Source organism: Nicotiana attenuata, chromosome 1 (genome assembly GCF_001879085.1).
Source record: "Nicotiana attenuata strain UT chromosome 1, NIATTr2, whole genome shotgun sequence".
NCBI classification, from domain to species: Eukaryota; Viridiplantae; Streptophyta; class Magnoliopsida; order Solanales; family Solanaceae; genus Nicotiana; species Nicotiana attenuata.
The window spans coordinates 30389576-30407734 of NC_031989.1; the positions used below are offsets into that span (position 1 = coordinate 30389576).

General features: G+C 36.2%; 1 protein-coding gene across 2 annotated transcripts; it reads left to right on the plus strand.

The window, feature by feature from the left end:
* Positions 2986-5329, plus strand: LOC109223803 (dof zinc finger protein DOF3.4-like). Of its 2 annotated transcripts, XM_019388251.1 has the most exons (2): positions 2986-4102; positions 5136-5329. In XM_019388251.1, the coding sequence occupies exons 1-2, from the start codon at positions 3385-3387 to the stop codon at positions 5141-5143; spliced, it is 726 nt and encodes a 241-aa protein (XP_019243796.1). In that variant the 5' UTR covers positions 2986-3384; the 3' UTR covers positions 5144-5329. The 2 variants fall into 2 exon arrangements, with proteins under 2 accessions (XP_019243796.1, XP_019243787.1); XM_019388242.1 differs by lacking the exon at positions 5136-5329 and having other exon boundaries at positions 2986-4417.

An 18159-nucleotide genomic window follows, 5' to 3' on the forward strand; every position in this document is an offset into this window, starting at 1 on the left:
TTGTTTGGAAAATAAAGCTGATCAAACAGGATATAAGAAAAAGGGAGCCAGGGAGAAGGAATCATATTCCGAGAAGAAAATGCCAAAAAGAAGGGGATGGCAAAAACAGAAGCTAAGAGGGAAAATCTACGTGATGTCGAGATTGTCTACCTATAATTGGCAAACCCCAATCAAGAAAGCCCAGTCGTCTCGTCCAGAGACAAACAGCAAACACACAGATCGCGTGTGTACTAATCTCTGCCGCGGAAAACGACTAGAGATGAAAGGAGTGCAACAGTCAAACATAGAACGGGTACGGTCTTAATAGGGGCCGGGGCATTCGTATGCATCTGCCTGCGGTTCCGATAGCTACAGCTGATGGGATGACGCCGCGCGCATGCCTCTCAGAATCCCCAACAAATCTCCGACCGTTTTGACTAACACTCTGACCTTATTGTCTCTTATCTTCCTCACACTCTTCCCACACCTATATATTGAGTGTGCTTTCCCTCTTTGTCCTTTCATTCTCTGCCCTTTGATCTCCTAGGATTTGGAATATTGCTATGTGGCGTTACATATAGCTTAAAAAGCATAATTCTTGCGACTTATTGATTGAGCGGGATCTAGAATTTTTAGCTTATGATTTCTAGATCACCATCTTTTTGCTTATTGGGTTTAGATAGATTATTTATACATATAAAATAAAAGACAAAACTATTGAGTTTTATAGAATCCATGACTACAATAACTCTTTTCCCTTGGAATTACAATATGTGAGTGTTTTATTGGGTACTCTTTGATTAACGTCATCTTAATTGTGCTGTCATTTGTATAAAAGAATGTCACTAAGAGTAAAATGAAAATATAAAAATTAAAGCATTTCATTATATAAAAAGGTACTATCATTTTTTCTGAACAGAATAAACAAGGAAAAAGTGTTATATAAAATTAAATGGAGGAATATATATATATATATATATATATATATATATATATCATACTATATTATAAAAATTTGAACACCTTAAGTCAAAGTTAATTGATAGATTTACCCATTAGAAACTGAGTGACGGTTTAGTCCTTAAATTCAAAAATTATTCCAACAATATTTTTGTACAAAGAGGTAAATATATAATCAATGAAGATAAGAAATTAAATTAGAAGGGAGACCCATTAAGATGGTCATCTTTTAATAAGGCCTTTGGAATTCTTCGAATGGTGTATGTAAGCTTAAATATTTTATTTATTATTCTACATTCAAAATTGAATAATGTTATAAATATAACAATTAGAATCGAAAAACTATTACTCTCAATTTAATATTGATGCCCGTAAATCTACTCCTTAAGTGTCTTATATTAGAACTTTATACTCTGACACATGATACACACGTCAGAGACTAGTATATATATATATGCAAAAAGTTTAATTAGGTTAACGCATTAAAGTTTAATATTCCAATTTAAGCCGTAAAGAAAACAAGAAACCAATAGCTAATTATAATTTTGTAGGTTGCGGGCAGGTTGATTGATTGGAAAACCATATAACAACTCAATTGTATAGTTCAAAATAGAAAAAAGTTAAATGAAGTGGTCTGGAATTTGAAGTACTATTGTCAACTTACAACATTTAACCCTAAACCCTAACCTTAGACATATATGAAGATGACCGGTACTTGTGAATCATTCTATTATAATCTGTACAAAACCCAAAATTTATCTAACCGACCTATTTTCACCTAGGGTTGCAGGGAGGGAGGGTAAATGGAAGTTACCGGGGGATTAAAACACGATGCTACGTGATTTGAGAGGTTGGATAGACTCAACAGTCACAGTAAAGCGAGAAATCCGGCAGAAAATATAGGGGTACGGAAGAGAAACGAAATCAACACTACTATTAGAGAAGGATGTGGGAATCTGAAGAAAACGACAAGTCTCATATAAGGGGAAAAGACTTTAAGACCAAAGTTGGGTTTGAGATGGGAACAGTCCAATAATTGAATACCCACGCTAATCCGACATTCATAATATTGTCGGTACTAAATCAATGTATCTATCAGTCCACGTTTTCTCTTATAGTAATCTTTTTGGTCGTTGCCTTTGAGTGTTTTTTTAAGCCTCCCGCTCATGTCTTTCAAAATTATTTGGTTGGCTTTGCCTTTTGTCCCCATTTATATTATTGCTTCATTTGGTAATTTTTTTGTTATGTATTTCACTTGTTTCATTCCACTTTTGACTCATTTTTCGCTTCGGGTTTTTTATCATCTTGACTGTCTTTGAATGTACTACGTACTGCAACCATTGTAACAATCCGACTGTTGCAGCTTGTTAAAATAAGATCAGTAATGTAAAAGAAATAGCAAAAGTAGAAACTATTCTTTGTCCAAAGTATTACAAATCGATTCACACAATTTAGTAATTCAGCACTTGCAACATATTATCATTTGCCGGCTATGTGGAGGTCTACACTTATGCCACTAAATAATGGCGTAAACTATAATGGTATCATCAACTTCAAAATAAATTAATAAATAAGGTGGTTAGTGTCACCTCTAATTAAATTGAAGTGAGGAATAAATTAAATTATTGTCTGCGCCGAGCCTCCCCATTATAGATTGTTCTGCAATATTACTTGTCCAACACACTGAGTGAACAATATACTGCGCGAATGAAACACATTTATTTTATCATATACTATAATCCAAATATAATGCAGGTTGAAGCAAAATAATAAATAATGTTTCTAGGTACAACTTACAAGGAGCCTCCGCGCTTCGTATAGTACTTGTAGGAAGATTGCACATAATGGAGTAGCAAATAGGTAAAAACTAGTATAATATCATAGCCGTATCTATTACCTCGTGAGTTGTAACGGCAACCAAATTAATTAAACAACAAAGTATAATTAAATGTAGAACTGCACACTTGTATAAGCACAAGGCCATGAATGATGCTAAATCCCATTAATTAATATTCGGATTTAAATCGTGCTTAATTAATTACGAGTAGTATAGCGTCCACTAAGAATGAAATAATCAGACAAATGGTGTTGTACATGTGGGATAATGTGTATGGGAATAGGTTAGCAAGAGCCTCCATTTAGGAGCCAACCCAAAACAAAAAGCCGTTTTCGAGCCGTCTGAATATATCCATAGCTAGCAAAATAAAAAAACCTGCTAAAGCTGCTCTCTGTTCTTTAGCACATAACCCTCAGAATTTCTCAGCCCCTGTTTCACTGACTGAGCACTACGCAGATATTCTCTCTCTCTCTCTCTGGACTAAACACCTCCCATAAAAACCCCACCACATGCTTCCATAAACCCCACATCTTTCTTTCACTTCATTAAACATATACAAAGTCTCTGTCCTTCTTCTTACTTCAACAGCCAAACAAGCGAGAAGAAAAATGCCTTCAGACGTAAGTGAACGAAAAGCTACCAAACAACAGCAAGGAGGTGCACCGGCACCGGAGCCGGAGCATCTTCCATGTCCGCGCTGTGATTCCACCAACACTAAATTCTGCTACTACAACAACTACAACTTCTCTCAGCCACGTCACTTCTGTAAGTCCTGCCGCCGTTATTGGACACACGGCGGCACTCTTCGTGACATCCCCGTTGGTGGGGGTAGTCGCAAAAATGCCAAACGCTCCCGTACAATCACTACTAACAACACCAGTAGCAGCTGCTTGTCCTCCACGCTCTCTCCTCGCGACTATCATCACGCGCCTACTCCATCACACGTTTCTCCATTTTTGGTTCCTCTAACTGCCGATCATCACGGCGGGCCACTACCCTTTGACGTGAAGCCAAATGGGAACATGTGTGGGAGTTTCACCTCGTTGTTGAGCAATACTCAAGGGTCTCATGGTCTTTTAGCACTCAGTGGGTTCGGGCTTGGAGTTGGGCCTGCAATTGAAGATATGGGCTTTGGTCTTGGAAGGCCCATATGGCCATTTCCTGGAGTAGTCTCGCATACCAGTGTTGATCATAGTAACAGTAACGGTGCTGGGGCTAGTATGTTGGGCAACACGTGGCAGCTTGCTAGTGGAGAAGGTGGATTTGTTGGAGCTGGAGGAGATTGTTTTAATTTCCCAGATCTTGCTATTTCAACGCATGGAAATGGTATGAAATGATTGTTTACGGAAATTACGATTTGGATTTTGTTAAACATTAGGGTAGTACCCATGTTTTTAGAGTTTATAATCTAGTTAGCTAGCTATATCAAAGTAGTAATCCCAGAAAAAGTCAAAACTCTGTATATTTTTGGTTTTCATTTGCACCAGCTTCTGGGCATCTGGAGTGTCGTCTTAGAATTCGGGACTGCAGTTCCTCCACATCAGTTGTAATTTGAGTCAGAAAGCCTTTCGAAATGGTTGTTGTACTTTGTTTGTTGACGAGAATCACCTAGCAAGATTGCTACAAAAATGTCCCTCTTTATCTCGCTGCCTCTTGTTTAATTTCTAGTACTTCTTTTGATTGAACAAGATTGCAAAGTATTATCCATCTGAATATGCAGGCATTTTGAGGAAAATAGGATAAAAATGTAGCAATCTTTAAACATGCTGTTTTTTATGGTACACCTATGGCCTCCACCGTAACACTGCCAATCAAACTAACCATTCGCTTGATTACATTAGACAAAATAATAGTTATTTTAATCATTACTATCTTATTTGGAGCGAAGTTTTCCGCTTTGCTATATGGAACATTTGGAAAACAGGAACAATAATAATCACAACAATATCTCTATCAATCTACAATGGCCCATAATAATGAAACAATCTCTTGAGTACAAACTCATGACTGAAAAGTCCATAACAAACTCCCCGCACAAATCCATAAAGGTAAGCTGGCACAAGCCACCACAGGACTGGCTCAAACTTAACATAGATGGTGCCGCCTTCAACATAAATAAAAGCCAAGGTGGGCTTGGTGGAGTTGTAAGAAACCATGCAGGTCACTGGATAATGGCGTTCATCATGAAAGTGCACACACTCTCATCTGCTCAAGTGGAACTTTAAGCTCTCCAGAAAGGTCTCCAAGTGGTTATCAATCACAGCTTGTTTCCAGTAGAAATAGAAACGGACGCATCAGAAACAATGAACATGCTTGAAAATGATCACCCTACTTATGCAAGTTTAATTTACGAATGCAGGTGGTTAATGCTTCAAGCGAGGCGGAAGGGACAGGTATCCCTCAAGCATAGCTTCAGGGAAGGAAACGTAGCGGCACATGTTTTGGCTAGGGAAGCACTCATGCAGTCCAACATAAATAAGCTTTGTCTGTGTTGGGTTTTAGATGTATTTAATTAATATATTAAATACTTAAAAGAGGGTGAATGGAAAATGGAGGGAAATGAAATTTTTTGAGTAAAATTTTAANCCATATTGGAAGAGGAAGAGGTTTTTTATGGGTATATAAGCAATTGCTCTTCTTCTAGCTCTTAAAGAGTTGAGAAGAAGGCACCTCGCGTCGTCGCTCGCTCGGCTCGGCTTCGGCTTCGGCTTCGGCTTCGGCTACGGCTTCGGCTTCGGATTCGGCTTCGGATTCGGATTCGGATTCGGACTTGGTCAAATGATCGATTGATTGATTAACTTTTTGGACCAAATTTATTTGTTAATAGTAAAATATTAATATTAATATTAAATCCAATCCGTTTTTCTGTTTTGGTAACAGAAAAGTAACTACCCTCTTCAATTTTCCCTCTTTATTTTCCCTCTTTATTGTTGAGTAAATGGTCATTTATGTAATGGCATTTATGCTGTGAGCGTTTTGCATAAACAGCCATTCTGAAGAGTTGCACCTCTTCAGATTTCAGCCCAACTTTGGCTATAAATACAACACTATTCTGCTCAGAATTTGACTACAATTTTCTGAGTTTCTTCTCCTTCTTCTCCATACTTTTAGCATCAAACAAAGCAAAAAGTAAGTGTGATTTGCTACCGAATTTTGTGTTCGCTGAAACACTGGGGTTTGAAGTACCACTACACCAGTGTATGATTCGTTCTATTCTGGGAGAAAATAATCCATAACCTTGGGTACTAGGAGGGGATTAAATTCCTTAAGGAAACACTGTGAATTCAGCGGGCTCGAATTGGTCTTATGTCATTTCTGTTTATGTTCATTTCTGTTTATATTCATTTATATTTCAAGAATTATACTAACAAGCTTAAGGAATTTAATTTATTTTCTGTATTTGTACTTACTGTTTCTGGAAGAGTAAAACCTTTGTGGTTTTGTACTCTATTAAAATCTACGTAATTTTAACGTTTGTGTCATTCTTTTATAGAAATGACTAATGAGAATGAGAACCAAGCTGTTCCAAAGGTGACTGCCAATGCCTCAACAAGCCGAACGACACCGGTAGCATTGGCACCGGCGGAAAAATCCGAAAAAATTTTCGGGATTGATTTCAAGCGCTGGCAGCAAAAGATGTTCTTCTATTTGACTACTCTAAGTCTCCAGAAGTTCATCAAGGAAGATGTTCCTGTGCTGTCCGATGAAACTTCAGAAACTGAACGCTTTCTCGTGATTGAGGCGTGGAAGCATTCAGATTTTTTGTGCAAGAATTATATTCTAAGCGGGCTGGAGGATGCTTTGTATAACGTCTACAGTGGCGTGGAAACGTCAAAGGAACTGTGGACTGCGCTTGAAAAGAAATACAAAACCGAAGATGCCGGGTTGAAAAAAGTTTGTTGCTGCAAAGTTTTTGAACTACAAAATGGTAGATAGCAAGTTTGTTATTACCCAAGTCCAGGAATTGCAAGTGATTATTCACGATCTCCTTGCTGAAGGTATAACTCAATTTAATATTGATGTTGAAAGTAGTAATCTTAGTATTTTTACTAATAGAAATTTCATTGAAGGTCTTGTTATCAATGAAGCATTTCAAGTAGCAGCGATAATTGAGAAGTTGCCTCCTTTGTGGAAGGACTTCAAAAACTACTTGAAACACAAACGCAAGGAGATGTCCCTTGAAGATCTCATTGTTCGGTTGAGAATCGAAGAGGACAACAAAGCTGCGGAAAAGAGAGGCCGTGGAAATTCAACAATAATGGGAGCAAATATTGTTGAAGAGAACAAAAAGAGAGAGAAGGCTTCTGGACCGAAATACAACCCAAGCAAGAAGCGGTTCAGTGGAAACTGCTATAACTGTGGGAAAACTGGACACAAATCTACGGAGTGTCGTGCTCCGAAGAAAGACAAGAAGAAGGGTCAAGCAAACATGGTTGAAAAGCATGATGATGTTGATGATTTATGTGTCATGCTTTCCGAATGCAACTTGGTGGGCAATCCTAAAGAATGGTAGATTGATTCTGGAGCCACTCGCCATGTTTGTGCTGTTTGAGAAGCTTTTGCTTCTTATGCTCCTGTTGGACCTGATGAGACGATTTCTATGGGAATGCTTCAAAGGCGAAGATTGAAGGATGTGGGAAGATATTTCTCAAAATGGCTTCCGGCAAAGTGGTGACTTTGAACAACGTCCTTCATGTTCCCGAGATTAGGAAGAATTTAGTCTCTACTGGACTTCTTGTTAAGAATGGTTTTAAATGTGTTTTTGTTTTCGATAAGGTTGTAATAAGTAAGAATGAAATGTTTGTAGGAAAAATGTTACCTCACTGAGGGCCTTTTAATGATGTTGTTGTTGAAAATAATAATAAAGTTTCAGCTTCGTCTTACTTACTTGAGTCAAATGAATTATGGCATATACGTTTGGGTCATGTCAATTATAAAACCTTACGGAAAATAATTAATTTGGAAGTATTGCGCAAGTTTGAATGTGACAAATCAAAATGTCAAGTATGTGTGGAATCTAAGTATGTTAAACATCCTTATAAGTCGGTTGAAAGGAATCTAAATCCTTTAGACTTAATTCACACAGATATTTGTGACATGAAGTCAATACCATTTCGCGGTGAAAAAAAGTATTTCATAACTTTTATTGACGATAGTACTCGATATTGCTATGTTTACTTACTTAATAGTAAAGATGAAGCAATAGACGCATTCAAGCAATACAAAAATGAAGTTGAAATGCAACTTAATAAGAAAATCAAAATGATAAGAAGTGATAGGGGTGGTGAATATAAATCTCCTTTTGAACAAATATGTTTAGAATATGGAATTATTCATCAAACAACGGCCCCTTACACGCCCCAATCCAATGGGATTGCAGAAAGAAAGAATCGTTCATTAAAGGAGATGATGAACGCATTATTGATAAGTTCTAGTTTGCCACAGAACTTGTGGGGGGAAGCCGTTCTTACGGCTAGCCGAATACTAAATCGAGTATCCCATAGCAAAACACAATCCATTCCATATGAAAAATGGAAAGGAAGGAAGCCCAACTTGAATTATTTTAAAGTGTGGGGGTGTTTGGCAAAAGTGCAAGTTCCTAAACCCAAAAGGGTAAAAATAGGACCGAAAACCGTTGCTCGTGTTTTCATAGGATATGCGACTAATAGTAAAGCATATCGATTTCTGGTTCATAAATCAGAAAATTCCGACATTCATAATAATACGGTTATAGAATCAGATAATGCCGAGTTCTTTGAAAATATATATCCGCATAAAAAGGAAAGTGAGTCGATTGGTAAAGGATCTAAACGACCTCGGGAAGAAATAAAAGAAAGTGCACTTAACCAGGAGGATCCAAGACGTAGTAAACGTCAAAGAACGTCTACTTCTTTTGGACAGAATTTTGTGACTTTCTTATTGGAAATTGAGCCTCAAACATTTAAAGAAGCTATGTCTTCTTCGGAATCATTGTTATGGAAAGAGGCAGTCAATAGTGAAACAGAATCCATACTGAACAACCATACATGGGAATTGGTTGATCTTCCTCCTGGAAATAAAACGTTGGGTTCTAAATGGATCTTTAAGAGGAAAATGAAAGATGATGGCACTATTGACAAGTATAAGGCAAGACTTGTGGTCAAAGGGTATAGACAACGAGAAGGTCTTGACTATTTTGATACATACTCTCCAGTTACAAGAATTACGTCCATACGAACGTTAGTAGCATTAGCTGCAGTTTATGGTGTTGAAATTCATCAAATGGATGTTAAGACGGCATTCTTAAATGGAGAGTTGGAGGAAGAAATCTACATGGAACAACCTGAAGGTTTTGTGGTTCCAGGTAAAGAAAAGAAGGTCTGTAGACTTGTTAAGCCCCTTTACGGATTAAGACAAGCACCCAAACAATGGCATGCTAAATTTGACCAAACAATGTTGTCAAATGGATTTAAGATAAATGAATGTGATAAATGTGTGTACATTAAAAATGTTTCAAATCACATAGTCATTGTTTTCTTATATGTGGATGATATGCTCATAATGAGTAATGACATTGCCAACATAAATGCTACTAAGCGTATGCTAACTAGCAAGTTTGATATGAAAGACTTGGGAGTTGCTGATTTAATTCTGGGAATTAAGATCCATAAGACTTCTCAAGGTCTAGCATTGTCACAATCTCATTATATTAAGACAGTACTTGAAAAATTCAAGCACTTGGGCTTTAAAGTTGCAAAGACTCCAATTGATGTGAATCTTGCATTAGCAAAGAAAAAAGGCCAGAGCATATCATAATTGGATTATGCTCGTGTGTTGGGTTGCTTAATGTGCATCATGAATTGTACACGACCAGATATAGCTTGTGCTATAAGTAAATTGAGTCGATATACGAGCAATCCAGGCCAATCTCATTGGATGGCCATGAAACGAGTTTTGGGGTATTTAGTACATACCCAGAACATTGCTTTGCACTACAATAAATATCCTACGGTCATTGAGGGATACTGTGATGCAAATTGGATCATCGGATCAACTGATTTCAAGTCCACAAGTGGATATGTATTCACTATTGGTGGAGGAGCAGTATCTTGGAAGTCATCCAAACAAACTTGTATTGCCCGCTCTACAATGGAGGTTGAGTTCATAGCCTTGGATAAAGCCGGTGAAGAAGCTGAATGGCTACGGAATTTTTTGGAAGATATTCCATTTTGGCCCAAACCGTTGGCACCAATATGCATACATTGTGATAGTCAAGCGGCAATTGGAAGGGCTGGGAGCGTTATGTATAACGGTAAGTCTCGCCATATACGACGAAGACATAAAACCGTTAGACAATTAATCTCTAGAGGAATTATCACGTTGACTATGTAAAGTCAAGTGATAATGTGTCGGATCCACTTACAAAAGGCCTAACTAGAGAGGTAGTTGAGAAGTCATCAAGGGGAATGGGACTGTGGCCGAGAACAAGTCATAGTGGCGGTAACTCTACCTAAAAGACTGGAGATCCCAAGATCTAGGTTCAAGGAGATCAAACAAAGTCATTTATGACGGTTCAACATTGTCAACTAAACTTTTGGTCCATTCTCGTGATGATACAATGTTCAGTACCAAGGATAAAGCATTAAGGCTTTTTAATGATTTCTAAATTTGATACGGGGTATATCAAATAGTGTATCTACGGGATGACATGTTTAGGAATCACCTATGTAAGTGTGAAGTGTTAGCCGCTTCAAGGAGAACATTGTAAGGCCAGTTCTCTACGCACTTATGAAACCAGGCGGTGTTCATGACTGAAACGAACACAACAATGAGAATCAAAGACGGTTAAGGGTTGGTTGTGTGACTTGTGGTTGTCTAGGTATACACTAAAGTTCGACGGTTCAAAGATATCAAATCTACCGATTGATCGAGTATATCCGACATAAGTTCACTATGGAAAGTTCAAAGGGAAACATACTTATCCACATGCAATTAATCCTTACTTGCGAATCACACAGTTTTTCATGCATACTTCCGTGGTATAGCCATTCCCCATTCATGTGGGGGATTGTTGGGTTTTGGATGTATTTAATTAATATATTAAATACTTAAAAGAGGGTGAATGGGAAATAAAATTTTTTGAGTGAAATTTTAAGTTCTCCCCCCCCCCCCCCCCCCCGGCAAATGGGCATTGTCCCATATTGGAAGAGGAAGAGGTTTTTTATGGGTATATAAGCAATTGCTCTTCTTCTAGCTCTTAAAGAGTTGAGAAGAAGGCAAGCCTCGCGCCGTCGTCGCCGTCGCTCGCTCGGCTTCGACTTCGGCTTCGGATTCAGATTCGGATTTGGATTTGGTCAAATGATCGATTGATTGATTAACTTTTTGGACCAAATTTATTTGTTAATAGTAAAATATTAACAGAAATGTTATTAAATATTTATTTTAATAACAGAATATTAATATTAAATATTAATATTAAATCCAATCCGTTTTTCTGTTTTGGTAACAGAAAAGTAACTACCCTCTTCAATTTTCCCTCTTTATTTTTCCTCTTTATTGTTGAATAAATGGCCATTTATGTAATGGCATTTATGCTGTGGGCGTTTTGCATAAACAGCCATTTTGAAGAGTTGCACCTCTTCAGATTTCAGCCCAACTTTGGCTATAAATACAACACTATTCTGCTCAGAATACGATTTTCTGAGTTTCTTCTCCTTCTTCTGCATACTTTTAGCATCAAACAAAGCAAAAAGTAAGTGTGATTTGCTACCGAATTTTGTGTTCGCTGAAACACTGAGGTTTGAAGTACCACTACACCAGTGTGTAATTCGTTCTATCCTGGGAGGAAATAATCCATAACCTTGGGTACTAGGAGGGGATTAAATTCCTTAAGGAAACACTGTGAATTCAGTGGGCTCGAATTGGTCTTATGTCATTTCTATTTATATTCATTTCTGTTTATATTCATTTATATTTCCAGAATTATACTAACAATCTGTTGGCAACTCCTCCTGTATCAGCAATGACACAATACCAAAGGGACATGGCTCTTCTTCTTTAAAATTTACTTCTACTAAGATATGCACTAAGTTGGCTGCTCTAGGGAATGTTGATGCCTTAGAAGGCTGTAGTTCAAATGATAGTGCCAACTGCGGCAATATAGGTTGTAATATGTCTAAACTTGACAACTAGTTATTATTAATATATTTCCTACTGTTCAAAAAAAAAAAAAAAGAAACATGTTATTTTTTCACAAAATTGGACAAAGAAACAGACCCCTAACACCGTGCTTGTATCATCGAATTGTTTGTGGTTCATACTATAGGTTTAATAATCTTGGGGTCATTTGGTACACGAGATAAGAATAATAATTCCGGGATAAATTTTGGAATTGGAGAAGGGTTAAAAATGCCTCTAAACTATTGGAAAAGGTTTAAACATACTCTTCATCCACCTATTGGGCTAAAAATATCCCTCCATCGACCTTTTTGGTTCACTTATGCCCTTTGACTGTTAGGTCAATGCTGAATTTAAAGTAATAATTATTAAAATTCCACGTGGCAACTTTTTATTGGTTGAAATTAAAACATCTAACCTATTTGGAAGACTCACCCATATCTACCCGTTTTTCGGACTAATTCGCCCCAAACACTAACCCCACCCGACTAAAAAATTCAACTAAAAAGAAGACACCCCACTTCGATCTAACTCGGAGTTAGATGGAAGGATGACAACTATAACCCTTACTATTTTCACCGTGCTTATCTTTGGTTTGTCCACCTTTATGCCACTAAAAGTTAAAAGAAATGATATAATAGGAGTGACAATTTCCATCAGTTAAGCAAGTGCGAACTTCCAACAACTATAAGCAGTAGCACTGTGTGAAATATCTTTACCTCAACATGTTGGTGAGTAAGCATTTTCCTAGGTTTGGTAGCTTCTTGACATTTATTAGCAGTAGCATTACATCAGAGCTAACAGATCCTAACTAATAAGCCCTATCACCCACATAAGCTGAAAATTTATTTTCTTTAATTCAGTGCTAATTTTGTTTGTTGCAGTGGCATTTATTCACCGACTTTCTCTGCCTCTTGTAATTTCCCAAATTGGTCAAGAAAGTCCACCAGTGAAGCATAATTTTGATCTCCTGGTTTCCTAATGTGCTTTTTGTAGCAGTTAACCCGGAGTTAGATGGTGGGGCGTTCTGTTTTAGTTGAACTTTTTATTCCGGTCGAGTTAGTGTTTGGGGCGAGTTAGTCCGAAAAAGGGCAGATAGAGGTTGATCTTTCTAATAGGCTAGATGTTTTAATTTCGACCAATAAGAAGTTGCCACGTGGAATTTAAATAATAATTATTTTTAATTCAGCATTGACCTAACGGTCAGATGGCATAATTGAACCAAAAAGGTGGATGGAGCGGTATTTTTAGCCCAATAGGTAGATGAAGGGTATTTTTAAAAATTTTCCAATAGTTTAGGGGTATTTTTAACCCTTTTCCGTTTTGGAATTAACTTTATCCCATATTTGATTTGGAGTATTAGTTAGTCTCTGCTCTCTGGATAACTTTTACACTAAAATGGTGAGAATAATTATCTGAGATTGAAGGTGGGATAACTAATCTCGTAGGATATTTCATTATTGTACGAAACAACGAAGTGTTGTTGTTTCAAAGTTAGGACAAACTACTCAACTTCAATCGTAGTCATAAAAGACATAGAAGAATTAATCTTATTAGCCGTCTATTCAATCGCTTAAATTAAAATAGCTGTTCAAGTTCAATATAATTGTTTGCCATGGTGTTCTTCCAAAAATTTTAAAAGTTTGTACAAACGTCACGAGTCTTAATTCATCCAAAATCTACGTATTCACCAAAGGATTGGTCATTACTATATATTCTCCGCCAGTTTTTATCCAACCAAATTTAGCCTAATCCACTTATTTGGAGCCCTAAAAATATTAGTAGTTTTTTAAAAGGAGGCGGCATTGGCGAAGTGTTTTACCTGGGGTGGCACATGTGTAACTCACAAGCTACGTGACATAAACTCCATAGTAATTTTTTATTTTAGTAATCTAAATAATATTTAAAATAGATTAGAATAGGCCGAAGCGGTGTCACGTGACACCGCTTCGTCCGGAAGTTTTACTAAATATGTTTGTGATAGATAGTATGAGAAACGTATCTAAGATATATAAAATAAAGTGACACCGCTTGACACTAATCGTTCCTTAGTGCCGCTTTTCAAGCATCTGATTCTCTCCGTTAAGGTTGCAGGATCGACGCCGCCTGCCTGGGGTGACTTCTCCAATTTTTTTAGCCTTTCTTGATTCTATCTAAAACGAGATGCTGAAATTTTACCTATGATTCAAGCGCAGATCTCCCAATAAATTAGAACAATCTAAGTTATAACCGATAGACCTTATAGCAGTGTAATTCTTAATTTACTTTTTCAAAAAGTCAATTCAGAAAACTCCTTCGGGACTGGAATTTTAGGTTGGTTGGCGTGTTGCTGCTCTACTCGGTTTTTCATCTCTCTCACATCATCTACCCCGACACCTAAGGGTCATCGATCACGTACTAATTGTGATATCGCTTAGGAAAAATCCTGCGTACGCCACTGGATTAGATTATATATAAAATGATTAACATTCAAGAAAGAATTATAACATTAATTTAACTATCTAAGGACGGTCATATAATTACATTGTGAAATTGTAACTCACCAAATTATTAATTATAGGACAAGACATTATATAGGTTATGTATTCTTAAATACTTAAAAGTAAAGTGTATAAGGCATGTAGGACGAACATATATGAATTAAATTTTTAAATAAAAGAAAACATGTAAAATGCAGACGAGGGAACTTTGCGTCAATCAGTAGAGATATTAGGCCCAAACCCTTGGAGTTTCATGATTCCCTTTAAGAGTCGTTTAGTTTGTAATAAAAGTTATACCGTGATTATATTATATGGATTATAATACGAGATTAAATGATAAACAATTTAATATTTAGTGAATTTACGTTGTTTGATAAATATTTGGTTTATTGAATTCATAAAAAATGGCATATACAAGGCATATATAATACTCGATGTAATATGTGTTTTGTTTCATAATATATAAAGTTGCTTAAACTTTTCTTTTTAATTTTAGCCTTTGACTATGTGTCACGATTCAAATTTACGTTACTGGCACCTGGCACACTACCAGACCTGAGTAAATCAAACCGTATATGCACCCCAACCATATGCATGAAAATCAATCTAATTGCGGAAGCTTTTTGAAAATCATATATATATATATATATATTCAAATAAAATCATTGAATATTTTTTACTTCAAAACCATATTTGACGTCTTTCATAATAATAAGACCAATAAAATAAAAATATCTATTTTCATATATCTCATGTACAATCTGATTTGTACATCTCATCACAACTATTTATGGAGTCTTATATCAAAAAATAAAAATAAGCACTTGGGAAATTCCCAACTAAAGAAAATAAGAATAACATAACAGATACCGTGGAACAGAGATGGTGCCTTGCCATATATATCTCGAGAAGAGAGTCATCCTAGCCATATGTTCACTCATGACATGGCACACATCATTCTAAAATATGTAAAGCAAACTGGACCTCTAGAGGGGAGGGCTATAAAGGCTAAGTACATTGTCACATACTCAATAATTATCATAAACTCTTTCTAACTCAAAGTCCTGGGATAAGACTTAATAAAAAAAATGATGCATTCAAGATTTGATATAAAACGGTAATAATGATGTTCTTTATCATTTTAAATGAAAAGATAAGTAAGATATAAACAATTATATAAACTTTAAAATTTTATATCTATTTATGATTTTAATAAAAATCATACAAACCATTTCAATTCTATTATGTAATAAAAATCACTTTCGGTCCTTAAGTCTAAACATAAAAAAATTATTCTTTACCTTTCATCGAAAGTACTATACCGATACCGACATAATAAATAATCACTAGGTAATCAACCTAGCAACAAGTTTGACCCTAGTTGTCTGAACGGCTTCCCATAGTACCATCAAGTCGACTTAACCTCATTATCTTAAGTAATGATAATTTGCCCTCACAATGGGAAAGCTCTATCCCACAAACTTGGCTTAGCCTTAGAACGTATCCTTACACTAGCACGTGAAGTTTCATGTTTATGACCTCAATTTTCGAACCAATCTTGGTAGTTTCCACTAGTAACTTCCAAAATATTTGATATTTCAAAAAGAAATTCTATTATAGTAGCCTCATGGCCAACCCAAACCAAACCATTAGAGTAAAATCAAACACATAATCTTTTTTATGTTAAATCCTTTAGCAATTTAACATCCATCTTTTAAAAATATAACCAGTGCTATTCATTGATCAAGTTTCAAAAGAAATAATTTTCATGAAAACATATTTTAGCACTCAAATATTTATTTTTTTGTTATCAACAACATAAGTTTTTAATAAAAACTCATAATGTCATCTTCAAGTTTCATTTTGCCGACAAAATTTTAAAACAACATTGTCACACCTCCTTTTTCCGAAGGGATAAGGAGTTTTCCCAATTAAAGTGACATTATTCGAAATGGAAATATTTATTTATTTCAGAGTCGCCACTAGGAATAATTTATGGTGTCCCAAGTCACCGGTTTATTTAAAATCCCAAATCGAGGAAATTTGACTCTGTTTTAAAGTCTGCGAAAACCAGAAGATTGGTAAGGAATTTTTTTAACCCGGGAGAAGGTGTTAGGCATTCCCGAGTTCCGTGGTTTTAGCATGGTCGCTCAACTATTATTATTGACCTAATTATCTGATTTTTTACATGCTTAAAACCTATTATGCATTTTTAACTTTTTAACCGCTTTTAATTAAATAATTAATCGCTCTTAGTATTTATGGAATTTGTTTGAACAAGTCGCTATGCCGCACACTCTTTTGTTTTTGTGCATATTGTTAATCGCGCCACGTGAAACGCACCCGCAATTTACAACAGGTTTATTTTAATTATTATTTGAAGTCATGGTCGTGAAACGCATACTCGAATTGGGATTTACGTATCGTGACCATGCCATGGAACCGTATCCATGGCCACGATGATTTATTGTTAATCGCACCTAAAGCGCTACGATGTTCATAATTTGATTATTTATTTCCCTAAGTTTGAGGTCTTCGTGAAGGTGAGTGGGTTATGGTATTAGTTTTGAGGAAGTAAGACATTAGCTGATTATGGAATTCAAATTGCTGTAAAAATGTTGGCCAATTGCCAAACTAAATCGATATTTGATTAGTAATCCACAATGAAGAACAATGGTTCTGCCTTAACTCATAACAAAAACATAGCCTTGCGTAAGATCAACCAAGTTTATACTAAGTTTAAAATTATGAGCAAAATTCGTACAAACTCAAAAACGGCTTCACATGGTTAATTTACAGTATTCAGTTTCAAACTAAAAATACAATTGAACTTAGAATAATCAAGCAACCAATAACAGTATTCCAAAATTAGGAATTGAAATTAACCCATGTAGGTAATTTTTGATCTATTTCACTATTTCCAGTACTTTCCCAAATTGAAACACCACGCACATTTTGCTAGACATTAGATTCATAGCACCAAAACTCAAGCAAATCTATAAAATCATATAAGGATTTAACAATTCAATCACTCAATACAGATGTAATACAAGGAAGATTCGAAACTTACCTAAATTGAACAAAGGCACTAGAGTGAGCCAAATGAAAGCCGAAAACAGCTACTATAATTAGAGCTTGGTCAATTCCTGAGCAACAGCAGAAACAGGGTGATTTCCAACCCAGCTAAGCCTCTTTGAGTTCAAATTTGCCTTTCAAAATCCTCTTGTGTGCTAGTTTTTCTTCTTGCTCTCTGAATCACATGTGTGAGTCTGTGAATCTAGAGAGAGAAAGGAAGAAGTGTGTCTGAGGAATTTGAGAGAGAGATGAGCGAGGGGAGTGAGAACAGTGATTGTTTGGGTGAGAAAATGAGTGTGTATATGCTAATGAGAGAATGAGGAGGGAGGCGGCGGCGGCTGACTAGGGTTAGTCTTTTGGGGAAGATCTGTCCGTCTCTTTTTTAGGTTTTGGGGGATCTGGGATGTTTTAATGAAGAGGAGGGATCCGGTTGGGCTAGGCGGGTCGAGCAGGTGGGGTTTTGGGCCGCTGGAATTTGGCCAATTTGGAACAAGAAGCAAAGACCTTGTTCCTCTTTTATTTGATCTTTCAAAAATAGCCACATTACTACTAATTGAATTTGTTTTGTCACAACAACTTAATTAGCATTTTAACTAATTAATTAAACTAATTGATTAAAGCTAATGTAATTTTTTGTGATTTTTGTTTTAACCATGTTTGTAACCTATGATT

Excerpts from the sequence above, each read along its gene's own strand:
- LOC109223803 (XM_019388242.1), top strand. The coding sequence starts at position 3,385 with ATGCCTTCAGACGTAAGTGAACGAAAAGCTACCAAACAACAGCAAGGA.